We start from the raw sequence: 26,177 nt of genomic DNA, 5'->3' as shown, positions 1-26,177 counted from the left end.
GTTTATTTTATCCTGTACAGTCAGAGCTGAGCAACTTTTCCAAAGGGAACTTATATTGTTGCATCATACAGCATATATTTGAAAAAAATAAAATAAATCTATGGTTACCTTATTAACAAAAGGAGAAAAATTCATTAAAAATTAAAAAAGGAACTAAAGGTGATTATTGAGAGTCAATTATATAAGGCTAGTGCACTGGCCAGGAATGACCTCAGCTGAGCTGAAAAAGCCTCTGCCTAAAGAAGTTCTCGTTTAATCGCTGTATTATGTGTATATGTGGAAATGTGTGTCTGTCCATTTTTCAAAAAGCTTAAGCAACTTTTTTTCTACAGAAAGCTTAAGGGGTACCAGAGTTTCTGAACGAGAGCCAAATTTCTTTCAGTTTCTTTTGGAAACAGGTGACTTAAAAGAAAAAAACATTTTCTATCACAAACTTAAAGAACGTGTGCAACATGTAACGCATATTAGTCTCCATCTCCTCCACCTCTTCTCCCAGGATGGATATAGTGTTTCGCTTATTCCTCAGTCTTTCTAAAATTCATAATCATCTCCTTTGACTTGTTTACATTCAAGAGAAGTTGATTGTTGTTGCATCATATCAGAAAAACGGTCCAACCGTTTACTGTGCTCACCCTCTACTCCATCACTGACACACCCAAAAACTGCAGTCCTCTGAATAGTTCTGCAGATAATTTCTGAGTTGACAGCAAACAAACTTCACCGGGTCTTGAAAGATGGATTATGATTCACGTCTGATTACACAATGATTCTGGATTCTGTTGATATTATAAGTTTGAAAGATAGAAGAAGTACAAACAATCACAGGTCACAGAACAATGTTTTGTGCTGAGCATTTGGTCTTGATTTGCCACCTTGCTCGATGAAAGAGATTACTTTTAACCCCCCCACCCCCTCCAATAAAAAAAAAATTAAAAAGAAACTATAAAAAAAAAAAGAAGAAAATAAAAGAACTTGAATGCTCGGTAACACCGTCTTTAAGATAGATGATGAAGAATATAAAAAGGAGTGTGAGCAGTGAGCTGTATAAAACTGATCTAAGGCCCAACTTTGATATTTTAGATCTCTGCTATTGATTTCTCCCCTTTCACGTGTGTTTGCTTTACTGCTCCATCTCTAAAAGGTGATAGCTAACACAATGCATTTTAAATGATTTCTTAAGTGGAGGGGAAAAAGCAATTTCTTTTTCTAGACCCACCGCTGCACCCTGTAGGGTTTCACAGAGAAGTGATTTTTTTTTTTTTTATTAATTCTCATTAACCTTCAATTTGTGCAGGGATATAGTCAAATAGAAGTAATTAAAGTCAAAAAGCCATATACTGCTCTGATTCAGATAGGCTAGTGCAAGATTTATGTTCCTTCCAAATTAAATCTGCTGTTAGATTGCTCCTTAAATGGCTTTATTGTGCGCAGATCATATTAAGGTTAAATGATTTTGGTCCCAAAATATCCTGAAACTCGTACTGTTCATTCATTATTTATCTGTTTTTCATTATTTGTTGTTTTTATCTCATCACTTTGACAGGATCACACAATATATATTTTTTATCTTTTATATCTAGTGATTATTGAAAACATGTGAGGTGTTTCTCAGCTGTGACATTCTCCTCATTCTTCTACAAAGTTACATTTTAATGTCGAGCCATATTTATTTTTGCATGTGTCATGATTTGCTTTTTGCTCAGCTTTGTGAAAAAGCAGAGGAGAGATGCTCGTGATGTTAAAGGGTTTCACTATGCCGAGTTTTTTTGACACTGGGGCTCGTGTTCATGTTTGAGTTTACTTTACATGGAAGCAGAGGCAGAATACCTCACTTTCAGCCACCAAAGTCCAGATAAGCTTAAATTTGGGTGGCAAAATATCTTGAGTTTTTATTTTTTGGGGGGGGGCTATTACTGTGTATACAGGCTAAAACGATTGTTAACATACATTGTAAACAAGACCAGAGAAAGTGAAAGAACAGCAAAAAGGAAGATGGTTGTGGATTTTGGAAGGCTCAAGAATAAATCAAACACAATTTACACCCCCCAAAAAAGAGTTGGAAATGGTGGAGGACCAGACAAACCTCGGTTGTCACCTGAACAAAAGACTGGACTGGAAATGCAGCACTCAGGATGTCATGGGCAGAGCATATCTTTTAGACATAGCTGAGGTCACATGGTTTGGGTGGGTGTGGGCAAGTAAGCTATAGGATTTATTTATCCTGAAAACGAGATGCTACATATCAGGAGACTATTTGTTACAAAACTCAAACTTTGACAAAAGATTGTTTGTATCATTGTAGGGGGGAATTTAACATTACGCTTTAACATGTGTGCCTATTTTTTTTTTTTTAAACTATTACAGTAATTGAAGGTAGCGGGCAGACTGGTTTGGGGGCTGTAATTTCAGCTGAGAACAAAACTTAGGACTGATGTCAGATGTATTTTCTCCTGGCCAGTTCTAGGAGATAATGACGGCCCATTATTTTGTCTTTAGTGCAATACACCACTCAAAGAAGTGTAAAAAAAAAGAAAAAAATAGCTGAACAATTACCCTCCCCCTAGGACTATAGATTTGAACATAACAAGGATTAAAATAGCATCTGCAGATGAGTCCCTGGTTGCTTGCAAATGGACCTACAAAACAGACAATACTGCAGCATCAGTCAACATTATTCCATATTGATTTCTTTTTCTCAAGGTAATTTGCACAGCTCTAACAAATCCCCACTTTGTATCATAAGTAAAAAAAAGAAAAGAAAAGACAGAAAGTCAGCTGGACTCAGACAGACAGCGGATACCTATCCCCAGAGAGATCTGTGTGATCACGGCCTCCTGGTTCAACACTTCTTTAACTGAAAGTGTCATCACTGAGAATGCACAATGACTTCTGAATTTGTTCGGTCAGAAGAAACAAATAACAATCTTCCAAACCCTTACCCTAATTAAGGATGAAAGGCTGAAGAGTCATTAGTATAGATAGAGTTGATGTTTTTTCTGGGTGTATGTGGTACATTCATAATATGTTATGATGTTTAGAGTAATTATAATCTATATGAACAATGTGATGTCTGGTAGAGCTCATGTGAATAGAGAATAAACAATTGCTATAACATAGGTAGGATTACTATGCTATAATTGTTATTGGTTGGAGGAGGAAATTCTTCTATTTCAAAAGAATTTTGGCCTCATAAACAATTATCACAAGTTTTGACTTGCAAATTGGAGTTGTAAGAACACAACGGCTTAATACATAGAAACAAACCCAATAGTTTCAAACAAACACTTGGTGACAAAGGAGGGGGAAGAAAAATCTGTTAATGGGAAGAAACCTCTTATAAAGACTCAGGGGAGGCAACTGTCTGCCTTGATTGGTTGGAGTGTGGAAACAAAAGCAAAGAGAGCAATTAAAAAATAATAACTTTGATAGTAAAAAAAACCAACAAAAAACCTTAATAGGTTGAACCCTAAAACATTAGGTAAGACACAGTTAATGACCTACAATAATTGCTTTCAAATTAATGGAAAGTGAGATGGAGGATAGTAAAGTGGGAAATTTGTTTTAGTTTTAAAACCTTAACCTAAACCTTAAAAGTAGAGAGGGTATCTGTCTTCTGATCCCAAACTGGGAGCTGGTTCCACAGGAGAGGTGCCTGATAGCTGAAAGCTTTGCTTCTCATTTTGCTTTAAAAAAAAACTCCGGGAACCAGAGGGAAGTGTGCGCTCTCAGAGAAAAGTGCTCTACAGGGAACTGAACTGAACTTTGAGATCTTTAATATATGAAGGAGCTTGACCATAAAGAGCTTTATAAGTGAAGAAGAGGATTTTAAATTCTGTTCTGAATTTCACAGATAACCAATGAAGAAAAATGAATACTGGAGAAATATAATTTCTCCTGCTAGCTTCCACTAGAACTCTCCCTGCAGCATATTTAATCTGGAGGTTTTTCAGAGTTGTTGGAACATCCTGTTAGTAAGGAATTACAATGGACCATCTAAGAAGTAACAAATGTATCGACTCATTTTTCTGACTCAGTGTTTGATGGGATCTTCCTAATTTTGGCAACATTATACAGGTGAAAGAAGACACATTTCTTTTATGTGGGAACCAAAGGACAATTCTTGGTTAGAAATAACTCCACGGCTACTCGGTAGTAGTCGAAGCCATAGTCAGGGTTCGAACTACGGGGGGACTCGGGGGATCCGAGACCCCCTGAAACTGACACGAGACCCCCCGAAAACATGATTTGGGAAATGTTGGGTGGGGTCTCTAAAATATTGGCACAATGTGATTTCTCCTGATGAGTTATGATTGCAGACGCAATGCGTGTGTGGAGCCTTTGTGCATAATTGGCATAAAGCTGTGCTCTCCGCGTATGATTCTGTATATAGGCTTCTCATGTGTTTTCGAGATCCGCGTTTTGAGTCAAGCGCAAGCAAGCAAGGCCCCCCCCCCCCCCCGAGAAAAAAATGGGACCCCCCAAAAATCTCGGCATAGTTCGAACACTGGCCATAGTAATGCCATCCAGACTAACTACATGGTTAAACAGTGGTTCTTTCACCTTTTTTTTAGTGTAAAAAAAACCCAAAAATATTAACTTTATTTTTTTCTAGAAGCAGTTTATGAGATCGCCAGGACCTAATCATATTGAAGACATACTTATAATTGAGATAACTGATTATTTTCAGATGGTTTCATGGATAATTGTTTCTGATTATCTGCAGCCGGAGAAAGTAATACCTTGCTGCCTCATTACATTATTTAATGAAATACATGATGAGAAGTATTGGTCCCAGTACAGAACCCTGTGGAATGCTATGACTGACACAGATGTGCAAGGTTTACATGAACAAACTTGAAACCTTATTGGCTTAAACCCGCCTAATCCTAATAACATGTTCAAGCTTCAGTAAAAAGATATGGTGTTATTTTTATGAAATGCAGCACAGAGATCTTGCAGGAGGTACATGCCCATTATCTGAGGGTGTGAGGAGATTGCTGAAGATCTATCCGATAAATCATAACTAATGGATAAGCGTTAGTTAAGGGAAAAACGGCCTTGATCGACCTATAAATGCTATGTAAACATAAATGAATAAATAAAATAAGAAATCATGTTGTGAGTAGTTCAACTTCAACCACAGAATCAAGCAGTAAATGTCTAAGAGTGAACCTTTGGGTAGTGATCAGTTTGTTAGTGGATTGACAGTCTCTATGTTCTGTACCTTTACTCTAACTCACCACCTTCCTTTTTTAGGCAAACATTAAAAAACAAACCACAGAAATCAGAAAAAGAATTTCAAATCGAGGCAGCATGCCAACGTAACAACTCCCCTTTGTCAGCTGAGTGGTCCAGCTCAATGCTGATTAATGAGCTGAGGCCCGTCTCTGCAGGAGGAAGCCGCCATTATCTCTGATACTGTGCTTGTGTGAATTTCTGAATGAAGGTGGAATCAAGAGGAGGCAATCAGTGTTAATCACAGTGAAAGGGCACACACTTTGATCTAAGCGCCCCTTTCCTTTACTCTTCGTTTGCCTCTCTTGAGAAACATGCAAATCCAGCCAGAGGGTTTGAGCCATGTTCAGTTTCTTTTTAAGGTTTCGGTGATCATTATGCTCATGAATAAAACAAATCTACGGGTTTTTGGAAAATGTGGAAGGCTTGTTTTTCAGCATCGATGCAGTTGGTGGAACACCTTAAATTTCTCATTCATCCTACAACAATGACCACATTTAACAAAGACAGTGAAATGAAGCATTTTATGGTGGTTATAAGGCTACAAGCTTGTGTAAATTAGCACATTTCTTAAACAGACATGGTAGCCAATTAGGACAACTTGAAAATTTGTAGTCCTACTACTCTGTTGATAAATCTTTAAAAGCAGACGAAGCTAAATGTTTAATAGAAAATTATTTTATTTTATTGGTTTGGTCTTCAGCTGGCCACAGTTTGTTGTTCTCTCTCTGAACGCTCTTAGATTATCGAGCATGGTGTGATTGGATTATTGTTTTTGCAACAGGTAATCACTTAGTTAAATCCAAGTAAGACAGCTATTTACAGTCCTAACAAAAAATCTTATATGACCATAAAAAAAAACTTTTGTCTCCCTCTTTTAAAGCATTTGATATTTAAAAAACTGTTTATTTCATGTGTTTTACTGTATAATTGGCTGTGGCTGTGGAAGCAGATAATAAAGGTGAATAATGAACACAGCAGCTTTGAGTACAGTGGCTCCTCTTCTTAGATGAGAGATACAACAAAGAACACACTGAAACTGAGAGCCCCATTAAACTGCAGCTTTGACTTTTCCTTCTTCTCATTTTCGCCGTTCATCTGTTTCAGAACTCAGATTCACTTCACAGTGGCCATTGATTTCACTGCATCAAATGGTGAGTATTTCGACTGCTGTTTTCATGCTGTGCTGTCATTTGTCATCCGGATGTACACCTTTGTCATTTTGTGTTCAGTTACATCTATTTCTTCCAGATGGTCACACATTAAACATAGTGCATTTACATTTGGACAGACGCAGACAAAATGTATAAACAGAATTTCTCAAAGTAAGAAAAGATGCTGTTTCTCAAGCAAAATGCAACACGAGCAGAGCATCCATATTAAATCCGATATGTTGCATAAACATATAAAGATACAAGTGTATTATAAATGTAACACCAACATCTGACACTGTTCTCCCTCTGTAACGTCTTTTCATAACCTCCCCTACGTCGGTAAACTTTTATGTTACATCAGACTGATCGTGATAGAAGGTTTATGATTTATGAAAACCACTTAAGTTTGCCCTGGTTTGTTGCAGGGCTCGATATATCTGACTGAGCGTCATCTTATGGATCTTTTTTAATAGCCAAGCAAACAGAGATGCCTCATCTCAGCCAGAGTGCCTTGTTCAATTAAATTAAACCAAAGTTTAGAGGATATTGCATTGCTAATTCATCTTGTGCATTTCACAATGCATCTTGGATTTGGCTAAACAAGACCAGATTTGATAAATTTAGTCAATTAGTGGACACATCCTGTCCGATATAATACAGATCCACACACTCCCAATATACATCTAGTCAGATAACTTAGAAGTTAAGTCTATGCTCAAAATCAGCATAACTGTTTTTTTCTACATGTGATATTTTACATCTAAATTCATGATTAGAAAACTTCATTCACAGCCAACTCTCTGTCAGTCCCATGCTGCAGCCATTGTAAGACAGCTGAATTCCAGTGTTGCAAATAATGCAGGTGCTTACATCAAGCCCCAACTCTGAATCAAAACATTAGCTTGAGCTTTGGTTTATTCTTTGATTCTCATGGTCACATCAATCAGATTGTTCTGTATGTTGGCTTTCCTCACTAACTCTGTCTTTTCTTGTCTCAAAAGGAAATCCATCACAGTCCACTTCACTTCACTACATGAACCCTTATCAGATGAATGCCTATGCCATGGCCCTGAAGGCTGTTGGAGAGATCATTCAGGACTATGACAGTGATAAGATGTTTCCAGCCCTTGGATTTGGTGCTAAACTGCCGCCCGATGGGAGGGTATCCCATGAGTTTCCACTGGTGAGTAAACAATGGGATTATTTTAGACACTGAGGTTGTGATTCAGCCAAGAAATTTGTCATGAAGTTAATGTGAATCATATGAAAAGGGATTTGGGATCTCACGGTGGAGCTGAGTTTTGAGAGGGCAAGTTTGGGTAAGCATATGTTCATGTGCAATGTTGATGTGATCATTTTAGCATAAATGCAGCTACACCTCTGAAATGCATAATTCAGAGGGACTTCTGTTTACCCTTTATAGTGCAAATTAGGTTCTGTAAGGCTGAAAGATTCTTAAATCAATTTAGCTTCTCTCAGCCAGCTAATGTGCTCTGGCGGCTGCATAGTACAGCCTAATGAGCAGTGTGTCTACTGGGTAACGTCTGCATCACTCCATGCTTCCATTGAAATTTGCAAATTAAGATTAATCTCACCATATAATTGAGGCCTTGTTCTTTCAAACTGTAGTTGTGTTAGTGGGCTTAAAAGTAAAGTTACATTCCCGTGCGGAATATTCAGCTTCTTTTGTTTAAACTGTAAACCATATCTTTTATAGAGAAGAGGTGTCAGGGTTTTTGGAGAACACAATCAGCTGCCGCATCAGTTTTATTATATGAAGTTAACCTCTACTTGAACTAATATTTAACAGTCTAAGCTAAACCATGCTGGCAAAGTAGACCTGCGGTTCCATATGCTACATGGTGCAGTAATATTAGTTCATGGACGTGGATGGCCCTAACACTGCAACTTAATTGAGTAAAAACAACCATTTTGGGTAATTCATTACGAGGTTTGACTACAGAAGCAAATGGGACTTGGTTTGTGCTTCTGAAGAAAGACGGAATCAGCAACTTAGAGCCAGAATTTTTGTTGTGATGGTTTGTCTACCACTGGCGGCCTGTCCAGGGTGTCCCCTGCCTCTTGCCCATTGACTGCTGGGATAGGCTCCAGCCCCCCCGCGACCCGACCGACGGATTCAGCGGTATAGATAATGGATGGATGGATGGATGGTTTGTCTACCCGTTTTCTGCAGTTTTCTGCTGTAATTAGCATCATGATATGCTCAACCAATGGTACTGAGCTCCCCCTGGTTTTCTCCTCACCAGGATGTCACATGTAGGGGAGCAGAGGAGTGAAACAGGCACAATCAACTGCTTCTTTGCAAAACTGGAATGTGTGAAGGATCAGATTTTAGAGGAAGTTGAATAATGAGGAGCAGGGATATCCTTGATTAAAACCTGCTCCAAAGCAACTCAGGACCTAGAACTTTGAAGAAAATTTGCCTTCTAACAGGACATTGACCCACAACACACAGCTAAGACAAAGCTGGAGTTGCATAGGGACAGATGTGGGAATCATCTTGGGGGACAAAGCCTTTACTGAAAATGATGTGTATACAGCTCGAGTGACCTGAAACTGGCTGTCCAGTAACTGTACAAATTAAAAGAACCTGAGAGAATCTGCAGAGAATAATCACATAAAATCCACAAACCCAGGTGTGCTAAGCTTGTTGCATCATTCCCATGGGGATTCAGGGCTGTAAGAGCAGCCAAATATGCATCAATTAAGTACTGAATAAAGCATCTTAATACTTTTTTCAAAGTCATTTTTCAGTCTTTTACTTTGAAAAAAATAAAAATTCAGTTTTTTATTTTGAGTTAAGATTGATAAGGGGGGATATCGATCTAAAAAAATGATATTGTAAGTCTGCAACATAACAAAATGTGTAAGTGAGAAGGTCTTAATATTTTCTGAACTTTTCTAGTTTAGGTCGACCATTAATTCCTCAGTTATTATGGAATGGCTGAAAGATCCTTGATAAATGTTTCAAGATTTATTTTTTTTGGCTCAAGTCCGATTGACATGTGTATGCGTTTTTTGCACCAGTAACGCCCCTTGCTTTTGTCTATTTCAGAATGGCAACATCGAGAACCCGTACTGCAACGGTATGGAGGGGATTCTTGAAGCTTACCATCAAAGCCTTAAGACAGTTCAACTGTATGGACCCACCAACTTTGCTCCTGTTGTCAATCATGTGGCAAGGTGTGAACACAAGTGTCTGTCCCAGTGAACATATCTGAGCACAGTCACCTTTTTTCTGGAAGTCAGTCTAAAAATAATCCTTAGTAGGCAGCCATCAGAGGTATTAAAGGTAGGGTAGGAGATCCTGGATTTTGAGTCCAGCGAAGCTGCATTTTGAAAATACACAGGTAAAAAGTCCCAACCCTTTTCTTCACTTTCCCCCCGAAGGCACGCCTCTAGAGTACATGAACGCGCACGAGCACGAATGTGCACGAGCGCTGTTCTGACAGCAAGCATCGATCGTTGCCGTATTTAGTATTTAGTATATGCTAACTATACGTTTAATAATGCTAGGTGCTAGCCAAGCTGGCTCTAGTTTAGCTTCCTGCCAAGCTTCTGGACGCGTAATTCGTTCACGGAGCAGGGTACGCGCACAGGGGGAAGGAGGGGGAGGGAGGAGCAGATTGCAGTTTGATAGACGGCATCAGTATCCAATCATTGTGAATGGTCCGTTCACAATGATTGGATACTGTTTTTCCTAGATTGTACGTTCTAGAGGCCACTAAAACTTTTCATATTTGTGTCAAAACTTTTAATTAATTGGTTGCAATGGGGGTGTGAAGAGTATTTCAAGCAATATGTAAAAAAATGTTCCAGAAAAAGATTCCCTACCCCACCTTTAAGTCAGTGAGTTGTGGTTTCTTTAGTGACTGAACAGAAGTAATGTGGGAAAAACGAGCAGTCAGCTGCCTGGCTGAGAAGAATAAAAATGCTAAAGAGGCATATGTGGGGCCAGACATTTTAGAGCGCAGCTGTAATATGATTTTTTTTAGACATATAAAGTAATGAGAGTGGGAAGGTAAGATGCTGTGACTTGCAGGGGAAATGATTTAATATCATGCTGTCTGTCATGACGAGTGTTGGTGAGTCCCACTATTCAATTAAAGAGCTTTACCGTAAATGTGGGACTATTGCTATACAAATGTCATGGCGTCATGCTTCAGCTAGTGAATTTAAAGGTTGTATCACAGCGGAGGTGATTTGTTTAAAGAGGTCACCTTGTAGTTGAAACAGTTGTCGAATTAATAACAAGATGTACAAGGTTTCACCCCTCACCTGTGTACTGTTGGAATCTTAACTTCACCTGGGATTTTGCTTCGCTAATTATGAAACAGTAAGATTTCATCTTGCAGTTTATTGAAGGATTTATGTCATGGTTCATGGGTTTTGGTGTTTTGGATGTTCTAGTTTTTTTCCTTTTCATTCGTGTCTTGTCATTTCCCATCTTATTTTGGCAGATCCTGTTCTTCTGTTCTCTTCCATTATTTTTACAACTTCTGCATCACACCTGGTTTTTGTAATCACTCCCTCTATATATATCCTCCAGATTTTCCTTTGTTCTGTGCCAGGTAATTGTTTTTTGTCATGTTCTGTCAGTTTTTTCTGTCAGTAAGTCATTCCCCTCTGTTCAGTTTGTTATTTCTTGTAATTTCTGTCATTTTTTGTCCTGCTCTAACAATGCTTTCAGTTTATCTTATTAAAGCCTGAAAGACCATCTGAGTCTTCACCTCCCTCCGCAGTTCTGCATTTGGGTCCTAATCGCGACAATGATTTTAATGTACCAACAACATGAAAACACAGCTCTGACTAATACACCAAAATTAACAGATTACATTACTGTAATCTTTGTAAATTTGTTATTGTTGAAGTTTTGCCAGATTCAAAGTTCAACAAACTTTTAGTGAGTGAGAATTTTACTAGTTTCACAATTGTTTAGCAGTCGATTTGTACTTATCATGGGGATTTTGACTCAACAACAAATGACAGATTGAGAAGGAATGAGTGATGATGTGTTGCCCTGGCTAAAGTACAGATCCTGCAACTAGTTTTCACCTGAAGAGGGCAAATAGCTCTATCTTACTTTTTGTGTCAGTATTGGTTTTACTGTGTCATTAATATTTTAATTAATTTGTAGAGTAGAGAGAATTATTCTCTCTAATAAAGATATGAAGTGGGAGGATGAATTCCATCAAGAAACACCCAATCACAGATCTTGAATCACTGCTATACTTGACTATGAAAGTTAGGGTTTTGAGAAAGACTAAAAGCCCAGCGGAGAGGGACATCAAATGGACATAATTTCACATCCATATTAAGAAAAAAAACTACTAGAGTAAAATACCCATTTGCGTTTTTTTTTATTTCAAGAATAGAAATTATAGATGAAAGTCTCAGAAGAATGTTATGTAATGAAATGTCTCATTATGATGGTGAATAGTCTCAGTTTGAAGCAATTTAAACTATTTATGAATTAACACTTTTTATAGTCTCTCCATGCCTGAAGGGGTGTAGTATAACTATTGTTGTAATAAAAATGTTATTCATCACAAAGATGTAACAGACATTTTGCTGTCCAGAAGTTGTTGAATTGATCATTCTAAAGACAGAGGTACATGTACATACAATATATACATGACCAGACACAGACTTTAACATTTGATGCTTGATAGAACATGTAGTTATTTTTTTAATTGACTGTAGCTCTTGGGGTGGAGTGAACAAACTCAATCAGTAGGTTGCTGGTTTGCTTGCAAACATCTCTAGTTAGCATATCAAAGTTAAGTTGGGAAAGATACTGACCCCCACCTTTACGCTCAATGTGTTCTTCACTTGTTCTTTTGTCACTTTGGATAAAAGCATCCACAATATGACTTTCATGTAATATCTTTTAAAGCTTACTCTCAGTTGAGGTTTTGTATGCATCACAGGCCAAAATCTGACTAATTGGTGGAATCAGTTGATGATGTTGAAGTTTTGGATAATGTTAATCTCTTTAATCTCTAAACACCGTTCATTGTTCTTGCTGCTGTCACCGACGGGCATGCTCGTTGATTAAAATGTCAGTACCTCGCTGTCAAATTTGTCAAGCTGGGTATGAGAGTAAGGGCTCACCTCTGACCGGTCCCTGGCTCTCAAAATGATCTGCTTTGTTTTTCTTCTTCTGGCTCATCAAATAAGTCTGGTCAAATGAGTGCGATGCAAATCAATAATGTTCTGAAAGAATATGACTGCTGCACTTGCCTAAACAGTTTAATAAATTATTCATGGTGCAGGAGGCGATGGGCAACTGAAACTAGGCCACACTCACTGTGGCGTCTCTCATGGGTTTCGTAATTGCATCTAGAAGGACCTCTGAGATGTAAAGAGCTATACGGCCCATTTTTCTTCTTTACATGCCTATATTAAGCTTTTGTGTGCTTAAATAATGCTTTTTAAATATTTCTTTTGTGTATATCTCACATAGTGGTTACTTCTCTGCTGCTCTTAGATGTTCTCTCTGATTGTTCATGTCTGCTTGAGAATTTAGTGTAGGGCCAAGAAGATACAGCCTTTACAAGATTTACCTCTGTTCTAAAATAGGTTGTTGTGTTCCAACTGCTCCGTGCTCACGATTTATTTCATACAGGTATGCAGCAGCAGTGCAGGATGGATCTCAGTACTTTGTCCTGCTCATCATCACTGATGGAGTAATATCAGACATGGCTCAGACCAAGGAGGCCATAGTGAATGTAAGTGCATCAACACTAGCTGCAGGATATTAACATCACCCCTTCCCCACTGTTCTGCACTGCAGTGCCTTCACATTCCAGTTGCTTTTAGCTTTCTATGTCAATGCTGTCAGGCTCTCTTGTTCTTTGAGGGTTCATAAGCCAAGTGGTAGCACCAGACTTTGAGACTTATGGGATGTTTTCTGCTCCACTTGTCTCACTCTACCGTGCTTTGATGCTCTGTCCAGTATTTGTCCAATATTTTTCTACTATACTTCAGGAGGATTTAGATCCACTTCTTGTTAACTGGTTCACTTCAATGAAACTGACCCGTTTTTGTTGAGAATTTGTTGTCTGTTTAATGCATACTCCGCATGCTCTATACTTTGTGTGTCTTGACAACCCTGCGGCTCTTCTAATGTGTGTACAGTGGTAAGATGGGCACTCTGGAGAGTCATCATCAACCAGGTACACCTTCCCAGCAATGCAGTGCTCTGACCCCCAGCAGACTGGGTTTAAAGGGAATTTGCGACTGTTAATCAAACCATTCGAACAGCCACACCTTCCTTTTAAGATCTTGTCTGCTGCTCTGCTCTCTGCTCAGCCTGAACTTGCTGCCATTGGAACTAGGCTTCTCTCTTCTCTGCTTATAGAGCAAAGGCCTTGATGTCCTGCTTCACTTTGCATTCAGTCTTTGCTCTGTAAAGATACATTTCCAACAGGAGTTCTGTGGAAAACTCGTCTCTGCGTTTTGGCTTTCTTCTGTGCTATCTCCAGAGCTATTTCTAAAGAATACATACAGGTGATATTTGGCGATAATTTCTGCTAATGGTCTAACAACAATGTATAGTTTTTTTTTCTTGTTTCCCAAACTAGCTCAGCTCAGCTCCAAGTAACTAATGTGTCCATATCTCTAACAGAACAGCCTCATGGGAAAATACAACCTGCACATATTTCTTTTGATGTTTTTCCTTTAGGTGCCATATTTCATTTCAGGATTTTAAATAATTTTGGAAAGTATATGTAAGCCCTTGAAGGCCCAACCATGAACTAATTTGTTTGTAGGTATTAGTTATGTCTACAGTTGTCCATTTGCTGGCTGGATGGGACAGTGGCTCAATCAGTAACTTCATAAAATCCACAGATATTTTACAGTTTGCGGCATACTCACAGGGCTTACTTTACCAGAGTTCATCTGTCAGTTCTAAGTCAGAAAAAAACAGTACCAGCCCCTCAAGAAGATGCACTGCATGTATGTATTCTATGACGTTTTCTTTTTTCTTTTTTTACCCCGAAATTCGTGATGAAACCTGCATGTTTACTTATTATTAATAAATGAACTATGCAGTGCTCTAACTCTATTCAAAACTCCTGTCTTACAGCCAAATGTTATTTAAACCCGAAGAGGTCAACTTCCAAAAATAGTGAACATGTTGATGTGGGGGAAATGTGTCATTAATAATGAATCAGACATCCAACATGCTTCCATTTCATTAAATGGTGCATCCACAAAAACATGGATTTGGATTTGAGTTTTTCACTCAAACATCCTGTAGCTTCAGTGAAGACACTGAATAAGCTGACTTTGATTATGTGATGTTTTTTAAGTTATTGCATGAGAAGCTAGCATTTAATGGCTCACACTCATGTGGAACAGATGGTTCTGCTGAATCAATTTGGCAGTCATGTCTGACTCACCTTTTCACACTGGATAAATTAAAAAAACACTCGCTTACATGTGGATTTTTTCCTCCAGTGGTAAAGGGGGCAATTCCCACTGGTCACATGACTCTGTTGTTATCAAAGGTATTTAGTTGCTCCATCTATGAGGAACAGTAATGGGAACGTCACACCTTAGAGCGAACGCTATTTTGCATCTGTTCTCCAACACAATGGCCATATCAACAACATCTATCTGAGAAGGGGGAGCAATAAATATCTGTGACTAATGCAGAGCCATGCGAAGTCAAAAAGGAGGTTCCATGTCAAGTCAAACAGTTATATAAAAATATAACTGAAATAACAATTTCAGTTTATATTTTACATTTGTATAGACTTAATTTGCATGATTAAACATAACATTTTACAGCAATTATGATACAAAAAATGTTGGTTTTAATTAAGTAATCAGCTGGGTAGGTTTCATAGTGATGTTTTTTTAAAATTCATACACAAAATAGTTTTCTTGATGGTTGGTTATTTTTTATTAGGTCATTCATTATTTATACCCACTTCATCCTATTCAGGGTCATCCTATTCAACACTGACAAACAACCATACACTCTCATACTCAGGGTGTACATATATATTTTTATCAGACAGTGCAGAAATCTTTTAATCAGAAATACAGTAGCCCAGTTACTTTAATTCTCTTGTCCCTTGGTCAGAGTGTCAAACTTCCAAAATGTTTTTGTAGTCCCTTAAAGATGAATAATGGGTGTATTCCCCGAGCCAGTGTCGCTCAGTGTGCCACTGTGGTATGTGCAGTGAAAGATGGAGTGTGAGTTCAGCCCCCAGAGTGACTTTACAGTACAGGCAAAGTAACAAATGGTGTAGACTGAATAATTCACCTCTGAATGCAGAATCTGGTCTGTTGTTTATGGGCGCTGTATTTGCTTGTGGGATCTGGTCTGCTGGAAAAGGGGGGAAATCGAATAGGATTTTTTTTGTCGCGGGAGCAAGAGATTGTGAGGAAAAGGTTGAGCGAAAGATAAAATAGCAAAAGAGATGAAGGGGGTAACATTGATAAAGACCACGAAGGGGCTGGTCCTTTTTAGTCTATTTACTTCTATGTGTGACAGCCTCTACCCCATAGGAGGTTTTTTCAGGAAAGCTGACCTACTTTTGCTCTGGAAATGCATTTTTACCACAAGCACGTATAATTAATTTATGCCAGAGCATTCTGCACATCAGTGCTGTGGTCTAAATTCATGTGTCACAGTACCATCTACACTACAAACTATTCAGAAGATGGTCCCAAATAAGCCTCCACATGTGTGGAGTTTATTCGGCAGGTATCGGGCCTCTCTGTTTTGATGCTAAGTGTTTGAAACTTTCCTATATGCAAACGTCATGAATAAGTAATGTAAGGCTGACTGGTGTGTGTAGGATTTCTTTACAAGATATAATGTATTTTAAAGCTTTTAAAGCTGCTGTGCAAAACTTATGTCTCTTCCTTCTGGCAGTGAGAGTAATTACACAAACGATGTGAAGAGATTCTCATAACTCTGTTATTTACAAAAACTGTTTGCCCTTGCTGTTGATCGCTTCCCTTTTTACACTAAAAACCTTACTCGAAACACAGATTTTGTTTTTCATTTGAAAGATTTACAACTTTTCTCTGACTGTTTTTTTTTTTCATGCCATTCTCCTTGCTGGCGTAGCCTTATCTCAGTCACTACAGATCCCCCCTCTTTAGTTCTGCCAAAGCAATCACTGATGGTTGATGTAAAATACAGAAACACAAACACGAGATATGAACTCTGTTATAATGTGACATACAGGCACTGTTAGAATGAATTTGGCATGTCTTGAATGTAAAAGACGTGTATGTTCTGCACTCCAGTTTTAAATTGTATATTCTACATTGTCAGTGCAACCTGCAAAATGAGAGCCCTGTGTTTGTTGAAATATTCTGTTATATAAAGGGTTTTTTTTGTCAGCCTTTAAACCCCTGAGCTGAATAATGTATGTTATCTTTTCTTTCCCCCCCGGACAACACAAACTTTGCTGCATAATGAGATGTGAAACAGTCAAGAAACTTATGCTATGTGTAATTGTCATATTTTCATCTTTTCTATTATTATTTTCCCTTCCCAGGGGAACTGGGCTTGCAGGCTGATAATAAATTTGCCGACAGAGATGTGCACTGGAAACTTGGAGATGTAGCAGCTTCATATTCTGATTGTTGGTTCTTCTTGTTCACGACAGGCAGCTAAACTTCCCATGTCGATCATCATTGTTGGAGTTGGCCAAGCTGAATTTGATGGTGAGGTTCTTTGTTGAGAAAATATGTTGAAACCGATCTGCTTCAAAGGTGATGTTATCAAACCAGTTCAGGCCTTCCTCACAAGAATAACAACTACTGTATGAGTCTGATTCATTGACATATTGAACATATTTCTGGCCTACCTGGTACCTGGTCTGATAAGCTTAAATTGTTATGTGCATCATTTACCAAGACAAACTTGAGATTATTTATCAAAAAGATATTTTTTTTCTCCTTAGCTATGGTTGAGCTGGATGGTGATGACGTCAGAATCTCCTCACGGGGGAAGTTGGCAGAGAGAGACATTGTACAGGTGAATATGAATTCTAATGTGATATCACATCATTGTGGGAAGGAAACAGTACACACTCATTTCCCTAAAGCACAGATGAAAATCGTGTCATCTCTGCCCCATTTGTGTTCATGCCTTTACATGAAATTTCAAAATATAGTGCATATTATCATGACAGCTACCTGACACATTTGTAAAATATGAAGCTTTTCCATTTTTAGCAGAATTTATTTTTCCCCCACACATCATCGAGATGACCCAGATTCTACAAACAGCACGTCCTCATTTCAAAATGTCAACTTTATTTACATGTTACCACAAACGGAGGCAGGAATTTCCTTTAAAATTTCCTTGATCCGTGTTGTTATGCGGGGCTGACACGTTGCCTCACAGCCAGAGGGTTCCTGGTTCAATTCCCAGCTGGGGCCTTTCTGTGCAGAGTTTGCATGTTCTCCTCGTGTATGCGTGGGTTCTCTCCGGGTACTACGGCTTCCTCCCATGTCCTAAAATATGCATGTCAGGTTACTTAGTGTATTTAAATTGACCCTAAGAGTAAGTGTGAGCATACATGGTTGTTTGTCTCGTTTGTTTCTGTGTGGCCCTGTGACTGGCGACCTGTACCCCCCCTCTCACCCAATGACAGCTGGGACAGGCTCCAGCCTCCCCACAACCTTGAGTATCCAACGCTAAGCGGGTATATAAAAAAGATCCATTCTTTTTTATGTGCTTATGCCATAAGAAAAATATCTTTCTTTGTTTCCTCTTTTTTCTTGTTGAGACTGAAATGATCCCCATTATCAAGTCTCATAGTTATATTGACAAATATCTGTAACATTTCTAAACATATTTGTGCTAAATTCTTCGGATTTCAACAGCCTCTTATCATCTCACTAGTTGTTTCCCCAATAATCTAATACTCTAAAGCTTGGATTATGATTTTGCATTAAGGACTTTTGCATGCATCCTTGCACACTTCACCTTTTAAAATCTTCTAGCCTCCACGTTAGTGCTTTGGTGACTATAACCATAGTATGGTGATGGTGACAGTGCCTGTTCAGACTGAGAATGACAACAGTGGAATTCGGAGACCCGTACGTTTGATTGTGAACAAAACTGACAGTAAAAGTATAGTGGTTAGCTAAAATATTTTCCTTAGTTTTGTTATTTATTAGTAGTTTTCAGGAAAACACCACAGTTTGGGGTAACATGGATTATTTTACAATGTTAACCACATGTTAGAATTCAAACTGTCTCGCTGACAGAGATCCCAACACCTTTTTGAACGAACTTGAACATCTTTTGTTTTAACCAGTATTGTATTGCCGAACAAAATATTTATCTTGATTGGAGATTAATGCAGTGATGGTATTTTGTAGAAATTAAACCTTCATTGTAGTTGACATGGACGCAGCGAGGGCCAACATGGATGCTGTGGGAATGAAATTGTGTTGTTCAACTCTGCTTCAGTTCCTATTAATAAAAAATAGGACAAAAAATAAGAAAACATTAAGATAATTCATTCAGTATGGATATTGATACGCTTCTTTGTTACTAAAGAGTTTCAGTTTTAACACCACTTTTTATCTAATTAATGATTTGTTCTTTAATGTTAAATATTGTCTAAAAAATTAATGAAAGGGCTGGAAAGCTGATTCTGAAGTATATACACCCGGAAGAAATAGACAGGGAGGTAGATACCGAGATGATTAAGGCCATAACCTAATTCATTATTTGAAAAGTGTCATTTGCTTCTTTCCCTTGTTACAACAGTTTGTGCCATTCAGAGACTACATGGACCGCACAGGTAACCACGTGCTGAGCATGGCGCGGCTGGCTAAAGACGTGCTTGCTGAGATCCCTGACCAGCTGATCTCCTACATGAAGAACAGAGCCATCAAACCCAACCCCATCCCTCCAGCTCAAATCAACTCAACCTGTGACCTCCCCCCTGAAACCAACCCCGTCTGAGGCCCTCCCCCACACAGGCCTGCTTTGGATAGTGCAGGGGTCCAGAGCCACCAACCGTTCTTTGAGGGGAAAGTGGAGATCCTCTCAGAGCTCTTTTAATAAATATTACTCCAGCTAAACAAACAGGTGATGAGACTCCATTTTGATTTGGAGCAGGAGACAGTTGCAGAAGCTGATGATGATCAGGGAGTGTTTGTCTCTCTGAGTCCTTGAGGATATGAGGGCTGAGAGGAGAGTGGTGTGTACAGGGAAGCTTTAGTTGTTAACTGTCAAACCTGTCAAAGTGGTAACGTAATGGATAGCAAGTGAACCCATAGAGAGGGCCTGTTTGAAGGCATAGATATGTTAGGATGTGCCAGTGTGTATCATGTCTGTGATACCTTTTGGAATTGATGTGTTGACCTAGGAAATCTTGTATAAAATGATTTTTGTTTATTCATTGCAGAAATAATTTATTCCTTTGAGTAGGTTCTAAAGGTGGGGATTACCCTGTAGTTTTTCCATCTTATATTTTGTGGCCCAGTGGAAGAAAAGCAATCCCCATTACTACTTTGATAAAGACTGTAATATAAAAGCATGTGATGGAACCTATTCTGCAATTCATTAGCCATTTTCACACATGGACTACAAGCTGTATTGTAGATGACCGCCATGCGGAGTTTTCAGCACTATGTCTTATACATATTTCTAAGATTTGTATGAACAGAATGCACTAATTACTGTCCAAATAAAAGCACAAAGGTTGTAATCTTTATAAGCTAAACAACAATGAAAATAATGGAGAGGCCTGGACATCATGTTTTCATCATGGTTACAACCTTGTCTTCATTTTAAATAGAATTAATTCTTATGAAAATATTATTCTAATATGTTAAAGTTAGCTGATATTTACCATTAATAAACCGTACAATTACATGAACATACAGTCTGATTTTAATCCCATCCTCATAGTCTGTTAGTATGAAAGAAGGGAAATTATATTTAAGAGTTGCTGCCATATGTCATTTATCATCTTGCTGTTTTGTGTTCCTCTCCATTATATTTGTTGGTTGCACTTTTTTAAAGGATCCTTTACATATACTTTTAAGTCTTCACAAACTTTTTTTTGCCTCCTTACATTGATTTATTTGGTTGGTTTCCCAGAGTGAAGATTAAATAATCACAAACCCTGCAGAAGAAAGTTGGACTTTAAATGTTTTTTGTTTTTTTTTTTGTTTTTTTTTATGTACCGAGTGCACGAAACTGTTATGAGTCAACCTTTTTCTTGAGTATGGGTTTTGTGTTTACTTTATCCACTGTTGTTTTTACTTACGACCCCCTCCGAAAGAAATTTGGACGCTGTGTGAAATGTAAACCAAGAGAGGATACAATGATCTGCAAATCTCCTCATTCTCATATTCACAATAGAACATATGGAATGTTTAAAGTAAGAAACTAACATTTCATGGAAAATAGCTGCTAGTCTTGAATTTGATTGCAGCATCAACAGTTGCTCAACAGTTCTGGATTGTCTTTGTCATGTTTTGTATTTCATGATGCATCAAACGTTTTCAGTCACTGAAACGTCCAGCACCTGGACTCTGCTACTATGAAGCCAGGTTTTTTGTAATAGATGCAGTATGTGAATAATAATTTTCTTGCTTGAATATGAAAGGCCTACACTGAAAAAAAAACGTCATCTGGATGAGAGCACATGTTGCTCTGAAACTTATATATACACCTTTCAGCATTAATGGTGCCCTTCCAGATGTGCCATAAGCACTAATTGACCCCCATCAGAGATGCAGGCTTTTGAACTGAGTGCTGATAAGAAGCTGTATGGCCCCTCTTTTAGTCTGTACGATGCAGCATCCGTGATTTCCAAAAAGAATTTCAAATTTGGATTCACCTGTTTTCCGCTTTGCCTCAGTCCTTTTTAAACAAACTTTGGCCCAGAGAAGATGGTCGCAATTCTGGATGATGTTTACATTTGGCTTCTTCTTTACATGAAGGAGCTTTAACCTAACTTTGCACATGGCACAGTCAAATGTGTTCACAGATAATTATTTCTGGAGGTGTTTTTGAGCCCATGCAGTGTCATATCTATTTTCAATGCAGTTCTATCTGTGGACACTAAGATCATAGGCATCCAATATTGATTTTCTGCTGTGTCTTTCATCCACATTTATTGATTCAGTTTTTTTCATATTGCTGATTCTTTGCCCATCTTTACCTCTGAGGAACTCTTCTTCTCTAAGGTGCTCTTTTGATGCCCAAACGTGTTACTGACCTGTTGCCAACAAACCTAATTAGTTGCAACATTTTCTTCCAGCTATTTCCTTTTGGTAACACTTACTTGTCCAACCTTACTGTTCTTACTGCCATCAAATTCAATTTGAGCTGATATTTTCATTCAATGGTAAAATGTCTTACTTTTAAATGTTTGATGTGTATATTATTTTCATTTGCATTTCATACTGCATCCTAACCTTTTAGGATTTTGGATTGAATATTTCTATCCAATAAAAATTAACACTGTTACTGGATTAGTTTTAACCTTAATGAACAACAGTACAATTAAAACAATTCAAATTCCCACGATACAGTTACAAAATTAGGCTTCACCATTAAATGCTTGCCAGTTGTTGATACATGCACATGGCTTCACGGCTTCTTTTAGTGACCGTGCTTAAATTTGTGTACATCCTACATTATCTCTACATAATGGCCATTATTTTCAGACATCACTCTCTCAGAGTCTCTCAGTATCTCAATCCAAATGTGCCTATTGTATTGAAACATATCCAAATTCAGTTACACAGGTGTTATTGTGGCGTTGCAGCGGGTCTCATGTTTAACATGTACACATAGAAAATGTTGGAGATGATGAAACTGCTTCCAGATTAGGACTACTATCACAGCCGCAGCAGCCGTTACACACTGTCTCTGCCAGTGTTCTGTACTTTTTATACTTACAGCTCTTCACAGTCTCACTGAGCCTTGCTGTACAATATTCAAAGTCAAGACATGTTTACAATTCAACTGTTGCTATTTGCATCACCTCAAGGAAAAAGTAAACATTCATGTGTTTCAGTGAGAGATAAGTTTGTTTTAATGTGTCTTCTTTTTTTTTTTTGCATTACTTAGTGTTTGAATGAGTCACTGAATGACTCATTGGACAGCCAATGTTTACACAGATATCTTGTGTCTTATGTTGTCTGAGAATATGAGTCTCTTTTGCATTTTTGTTTTATGTTCTGAGCAAATGTGTTTATGTGACGATCTTTGTGAGCTGTTCGCTGCTGTTCGACTCCCACTGCTCTGCGCTCTCAGAGAGCAGAAAGAGTCTGATGATGTCGCAGACACTCACTCCAGAGGCACTGGAATTATCCTGTCACAAACCCAAAACCTTATTTTTTTATTGTTTTTTTTATTTTTACATTTTCTTATATTTCCGGTTACATTTCTCCATCACAAGATAAAGCTAAATTGAATCTGCTGCCAAAGTCAGTGGGTCATTTGAATTGAAAGGAAGCCATTGAAAGTTTATTTGCAAAGCACTCAGAAATACAAATTTACCTCTACAGAAAGCCATTCAATCAATAGGAAAATAATTGGAATATATTTTATTTATTTGTTAGGAAAAACATTCATTAATTCTTTAAGTTCACTTTTCCAGAATGAGTCAGACTTTCTCATAATGTGGAAAAGCTACATTTAGCGGGCTTGAAGCTCATCGATATGCAGCTCATATTCAGTCAATGTCTTTGAGAAACGAAGAAGCTAAAGTTATGAAGTGGAGGTGTTGCACTTTTGAAACATATTTAATATAATTATTACGACACAAAACCAGATGAAGTAGGATTAAATGGCTTCTATGGTTTGTTTTTTTTTGTTTTTTTGTTTATTTTGTCCCTACAACCTCCGTGAGATTCCCCACAGGGAAAAAAATACCATGAACACATTGACACTTATGCAATTGTGAAACATGAGATGAGATTTTTGATTACATTTTTTCTGCAGCAGCTGAATCATTTATTTTCTCATGTGGAAATGGCTTCATTTGTCCCTTCTTTTTGATTGGTCTTTGAGGCAGAACTCTAATTATGTACATAAGCCCCATGTGAAGAATACTCAGTGCCAACAGGTGTTCGGTTGTTGAACCTCTTTAGACAATGTGCATGTTTGTGCCAAAGTGGCAGAAAGTTTGATAGTCTGCTGCCATTTCATAGTGCATCTGCCATAAGCTTTGTTTGTTACGTAAGATGTTATTTGGAGATAACAGCTACTTCTAGCATGTTGCATCTCAGCTTTCTTTCCACTCTGAACCTATGAGACACAAACTGTATGGGTTATTCTTGCCAGTGCTCCCGTTTTATCCCAGGTTGTTCACATACCTCTCTTGGTCTCTGACTTGCATGCTGAATAATTTCCAAACCAGGTGTTGGACACAATATTGTCGTCATACTGTGGTTTGTGAAATGCTTTGTAATGGATTGCCTTAACAGAAGATTAATAAAAAATATTGACAACTTTGCCAGAATGCACGGTGAGTTTTTACTGTCACCGTCAGATGAAGCAAGAATAAGTCACAGAGTGCAATAACTTTTTTTATTACAAGTTATGAGCATCCTTGAGGTAATTACAGCAACAGAAACTTTGTAGATTAATACCTGCATGCATCTGCAGTCTGTTTATTTCTTTAACTTTACCAACTTTTGAGAAAGTATGAGACTCCTTAGCTGCTAAATGCTCCCCTGTGTCATCTCTTAACTTTGTGTATCTGCTGTTTGAAGCCTATAGTATGTAACTTAAATGGTCCTACCCGTAGGTGAACTTAGCGGATCATTGTGCTTCAAAGACACTGCGTCAAATCTAAAGTAGGGAAATAATGATAATGACAATAACAATAGTCATTTTTGCGTGTTCCTCAGCTTATGTAACCACTGAAAATAAGGCTGTTAATGTGAGTTGTTTACCTAAATGGGAGTGCCAGCAGCTGCTCTTTACAAATTGGTTAAGATCTCATCTCTTCAACTCGGTCTGTGAGTTTCCGCGAGGAGCATCAGAGAGTGAGCTTGTGGTTAACCTCAAGTCTAAATATGGGTGAAACAGCATTTACACACATTAATGATGTGAGGAGGAAAAGCAGTATATCGATTTACATTTTGAACAAAATAAATTGGCTCTCTTGCACAATTTGAGATTCAAGAGAGGGAAATTAAATTTTGTATCGATCAAATTGGATATAAAACAGGAAGCCTGAAATTATATGCAGTTATAGTGATAAAGGTGAATGTAATTTCATCTTTTCAACTTTTTTCTTTTCATGAGGGTTAAAGTATCAATGCACAAGTTGGATTGGCACATAAAAAGATTAATGCTTCAGAAGGATTTTGTGACCTGGGCTAAGTACCTGATATGATATTTTTAATCCCTTCAGTTTCAGACGGCACTGAATTTCATAAATAAAAATGGTTTGAAGCCTTGCTAAAGGCAATAAAACAGTTTATTACTTGTAGATTTACTTGTATCTATATGAATTTTGTTGATTTTAATACCAAGATTAATCCTACCTACATCTTTTCCTCTCTTTTAATTACCAGAGCAAACTTTAATCTTCTGAAGACTAAAGTTTCCTCTGCATCTGTTGCAATGAAGGCACACGAATTTTGCCAGAAATTCTTCATAAATAGGAAATGTTAAAGTGAGTACAAAATAGTATCTGCTCACCCGTAACAAAGACAAAAGTTCATGCCATAATTTCTTTTCTTTTTCTAAAGTTTGTTGTTGATTGAGTATTGATTCAATAGAAGCCAGATCCTTTTCCATACCACTTCACACACTAACTGACTCCAATGTGCAATAAGAAATGGTAACAGAGTATTATCTCTTTGGAACAAAGAATACATCTATAGATCTTTTGTTACTAGCAGAATAACTGGTAAAACTAATTTCATCGACATGAAACGATGCACAGTGATATATATTGCCTTTTACTTTACATCCTTGTTATAATTCAAATTTTTATCCTGTAAAGTATGTAAAGCACTTTGAGTTGCACTGCAACAGAACTGTCTTCTTGCTTTTACTGAGATGCAACAGACCGACTGGTTGACAATAATTTCAGTGAGTACAGCCATCTTTAGTTTGACTATTTTCATCCTTAGTCCCTGCTGGGTTACATGTTTTAGTTTACTGTGCAAAAAAGTACAGACGTTCAGAATGCTTATTATTATGGCGGTGTGGGTGTGCACCTGCAGGTGTGTGACTATGTGGTTATTTGGCCAGACTATTTCTATGCCCTTCATCCAGTGTAATGGTTTTATCTTCCTTTTGTTCATGCAGGTGCCTGTACTGGTGATTCAGCTGGGACATTATAATTAAACAGCAAGGTCATCTATTGCTATTTTTTTTCTGAAAATTTTGTGCCCACAACATTGTGATTTCTGGCTATGCCGCTGTATAATTGTGCCTTTTCAGAGTTTAGCTTAAACAACAACAACAACAAAAAAAACCCATCAACTGTTTGCTGCAATAAAAGTTGTCACAGGGGAAAAATGTCTCCGTGAATTAGTGTAGATGGAGAACATGTCTTGTTGGCAGTCTTGCAATGATGCCAGAATAGACACTCGAATCCCGTTCCCCATGCCAGATGCTTTTCTCACTAGGTTTACACCCAAAATTCATGAACAGCAATGGAGACCAGGTGCAGCTTTGGTGAAGTTCAATGTCTACACATAACAGGCCTGACTTAATGCTAAGAATTCAAAACACAGCTCTCTCTATAAGTATGAAGGGACCTTAGAGCATGTAGAAACAGTGTATAC

At 37.9% G+C, this 26,177-nt stretch overlaps 1 protein-coding gene across 1 annotated transcript in view; it reads left to right on the top strand.

The window, feature by feature from the left end:
• cpne5a (copine Va) overlaps nucleotides 1-23,853 on the top strand; it is a 72,124-nt gene extending 48,271 nt beyond the window's left edge. Inside the window, exons 14-20 of the mRNA XM_075476631.1 lie at nucleotides 6,343-6,389; nucleotides 7,391-7,572; nucleotides 9,466-9,593; nucleotides 13,039-13,141; nucleotides 17,051-17,108; nucleotides 17,348-17,421; nucleotides 19,171-23,853. Of these exons, the coding sequence (XP_075332746.1) occupies nucleotides 6,343-6,389; nucleotides 7,391-7,572; nucleotides 9,466-9,593; nucleotides 13,039-13,141; nucleotides 17,051-17,108; nucleotides 17,348-17,421; nucleotides 19,171-19,368 (790 nt within the window). The 3' untranslated portion in view covers nucleotides 19,369-23,853. The remainder of the gene's footprint in view (nucleotides 1-6,342; nucleotides 6,390-7,390; nucleotides 7,573-9,465; nucleotides 9,594-13,038; nucleotides 13,142-17,050; nucleotides 17,109-17,347; nucleotides 17,422-19,170) is intronic.
• Nucleotides 23,854-26,177: the final 2,324 nt, after the last annotated feature.

The sequence above is a fragment of the Odontesthes bonariensis genome, chromosome 10 (genome assembly GCF_027942865.1).
Source record: "Odontesthes bonariensis isolate fOdoBon6 chromosome 10, fOdoBon6.hap1, whole genome shotgun sequence".
Taxonomy (NCBI): domain Eukaryota; kingdom Metazoa; phylum Chordata; class Actinopteri; order Atheriniformes; family Atherinopsidae; genus Odontesthes; species Odontesthes bonariensis.
This window is presented reverse-complemented; position numbering and strand designations above follow the sequence as displayed.